The sequence below is a fragment of the Orycteropus afer genome, unplaced genomic scaffold (genome assembly GCF_000298275.1).
Source record: "Orycteropus afer afer isolate SDZICR_OR568_19922 unplaced genomic scaffold, OryAfe1.0 scaffold00141, whole genome shotgun sequence".
Classification (NCBI taxonomy): domain Eukaryota; kingdom Metazoa; phylum Chordata; class Mammalia; order Tubulidentata; family Orycteropodidae; genus Orycteropus; species Orycteropus afer.
In genome coordinates, this window is record NW_006921728.1 from 4,838,733 (window position 1) to 4,841,729 (window position 2,997).

General features: G+C 40.8%; 1 protein-coding gene across 1 annotated transcript in view; it reads left to right on the forward strand.

Moving 5' to 3' along the window:
- Positions 1–279: 279 nt before the first annotated feature.
- LOC122150439 (zinc finger protein 397-like) overlaps positions 280–2,997 on the forward strand; it is a 4,083-nt gene continuing 1,365 nt past the window's right edge. Inside the window, exons 1-2 of the mRNA XM_042781633.1 lie at positions 280–328; positions 1,995–2,994. Coding sequence (XP_042637567.1) covers positions 280–328; positions 1,995–2,994 — 1,049 coding nt within the window. The remainder of the gene's footprint in view (positions 329–1,994; positions 2,995–2,997) is intronic.

Consider the following 2,997-nt stretch of genomic DNA (forward strand, 5'->3'; position numbering starts at 1 on the left):
TACACTATGACAGACTAGGAAGAAAGGCCTGGTGATTTACTTCCAAATATCAGCCACTGAAAACTCTATGAATCCTATTGTGTATGTAATTGCCATGAGTTGACTGTAGGGCAGGAACAACAACAGGTACTATGGGAGCACATAAAATAGCACCTAAGCCAATCTTAGCAGTTCAGGGAACAACACTTCCAGAAGGAAGAGCTATCTACTAAGAACTGTAGTATGAGTAGGAGGAAGCCAGTTAAATAGGGAGGAAGACAGTCTCAAGCAGAGGCCACAATGTCCTGTAAGGGAACACAGGCCATTCTGGGAATTACAGATAGTCCAGGTTGGTTTGAATGGAGTATTAGGAGAGGAGGAGAGCTGAGAAATAAACTAAAGAGGAAAATGGGATCCAAGTAGTAAAATCTTGAATGTCATGCTAATTATTTATATAGTTTCCTAAGTATTATATGTTTAATTGAAGAGTTTAGGGCAAAGGAATGACATAATTAGATTTATGTTTTAGAACTTAGCTGCACACTGGAGAATGGATTTGAGGAAGGCAAGAGTTGAGTTCTGGAGTCCTGTTAGAGGCCTTCAATCCAGGTGTCCACAGTGCATAAATCAAAAGATATGATACCCCTAGCCCTATCCCAGGAAGATCAAAGCTGAAACCTATTCATCAGCTTTTAATTTTTTTTTCCAATTTTATGTCAGTCTGCTTGTTGAAAGAGGAGAGTAAAGAAGAAGAATTTCAGACTGATACTCAGTTTTCACTCTTGAGCAGTTTGGTTTATGGTGGAGCTATAGGCATAGTGTGGTTAAGGCATTTGGCTGCTAACCAGAAGCTTCATAATTCAAACCCACCAGCTGCTCTGCAGGAGAAAGATGAAGTGATCAGCCACGGAAACCCAGTGGAGGTTGCTATGAACCAGAATCAACTTAATGGCAGCAGATGGTGGTGGCAGATTCATATAAATAAGTCCCTTTATGCTGCAAACAGTTAAGTGCTCAGCCACTAGCCAAACTGCTGGTGGTTCACACCCCTGAAGAGGCACCTTGGAAGATAAGTCTGGCTGGTGATCTGCTTCCAAAAAACCCTGTGGAGCAGAGTTCTTGGATATACACAGGGTCACTGTGAGTCAGAATCAGCTTGTCATCCAACTAGCAACAAAATTCATGTAAATGGGGAAAGATAAAACAAATACATCTGATGATGTGTTTAGTTTGGGACATTTTGGTGTTTGTGAAATATTCATAAAATGCCCAGTTAGCAGTGGAATATGAGAGTCTAGAGCTCAGAGAGCTAGGGTAGAATTGGGGGCCTGGGAAGATACGAGCTTATAAGTTGTAATTGAAGCTTAGTGGGTAACTTGTAGAGTGGATTCATAAGAACCCAGAACAGAGTCCTGAGGAACACTAATGTTTGAGTGACTGGGCCCGGAGACTAAGAAGAAACAGCCACAGAATCAGTCTAATGTTGCTGAAAGAGAACATCTCTAGAAAGAAGGCAAAGTTCCCTAATGTCAAATGCTTCAGAGAAGCCAACTAAATAAGATGTGGAAAGTACCCATTGGATTAAGTGGCTGAGAAGCTGGTGACCTAGGTGAAAGCAATACCAGTGGAAGCAAACAGAGAGAGGTACAGATCACGTTGCAGACTGGGGATGACTACAGACAACCCTGTTCAAGAAGTTTCACTGAATAGGAGTGAGTGAGGTTGCTTAAAAGAGCTGTGTGGCAAGACCTTTTGAGTTAGAAAGAGCTTTAAAATGATAGGAAAGTAGTTGGTAATTGATCGGTTATCTTCTCAGAGGAGCAGGAAAGGGTGAAATTCAAAGTACAGATGGAAACCTAACATCAGAAAGAAGGAGGGACCCTAGTACAACTAGTTAAAGAAAAGATACATGTAAACAGTGACAAGTCTGTAAATAGAAGCCTGTTTTCTCTCAAGTAGAGGGGAGTATTGAGTGACTAGAGAAATGTAAAAATTTTTGCTATTTATCATTTCAGATTGTGAGAACAGTGAATCAGCAAAAAAGGAAGAAATTTTGGGAGAAAAATCAGAGGGACTTCTTCCGGAGCCTTCATTTGTAAAAGCTAGTAAACATGAAAACCGTTTAGTGTGGCAACAAGGAAGTGCTACAGGGGAGAAATTAAGATCCCCTTCCCAAGGAGACAGTTTCAGTCAAGTGATCTTCACACATGAATCTCAAGGAAAGAGAGACTATCATGATAATCCTCAAAGAAACTTGATTCTAAGTAGAAACTCCAGAACATATCAGAAGGTTCAGACAGAAGAGAGACCTTATAGATGTGACGTATGTGGGCATAGCTTCAAACAGCATTCCTCTCTAACACAACATCAGAGAATCCATACTGGAGAAAAGCCCTACAAGTGTAACCAGTGTGGGAAGGCCTTTAGTTTGAGGTCATACCTCATTATTCATCAGAGGATTCATAGTGGAGAGAAAGCATACGAATGCAGTGAATGTGGAAAAGCCTTCAATCAGAGCTCCGCCCTTATTAGACATCGTAAAATTCATACTGGTGAGAAAGCTTGTAAATGTGATGAATGTGGTAAAGCATTCAGTCAGAGTTCATACCTGATTATACATCAAAGAATTCACACTGGTGAGAAACCCTATGAATGTAACGAATGTGGGAAAACATTTAGCCAAAGCTCAAAGCTTATTAGACATCAGCGAATTCATACAGGAGAGAGACCTTATGAATGTAATGAATGTGGAAAAGCTTTCAGGCAGAGTTCAGAGCTGATTACCCATCAGAGGATACATAGTGGAGAGAAACCTTATGAATGTAATGAGTGTGGAAAAGCCTTCAGTTTGAGCTCAAATCTCATCAGACATCAGAGAATTCATAGTGGAGAGGAACCTTATCAGTGTAACGAATGTGGCAAAGCCTTCAAAAGGAGCTCAGCCCTTACTCAGCATCAGAGAATCCACTCTGGGGATGAATCTTATATATGTAGTGAATGTGGGAAAGCTTTCAGGCA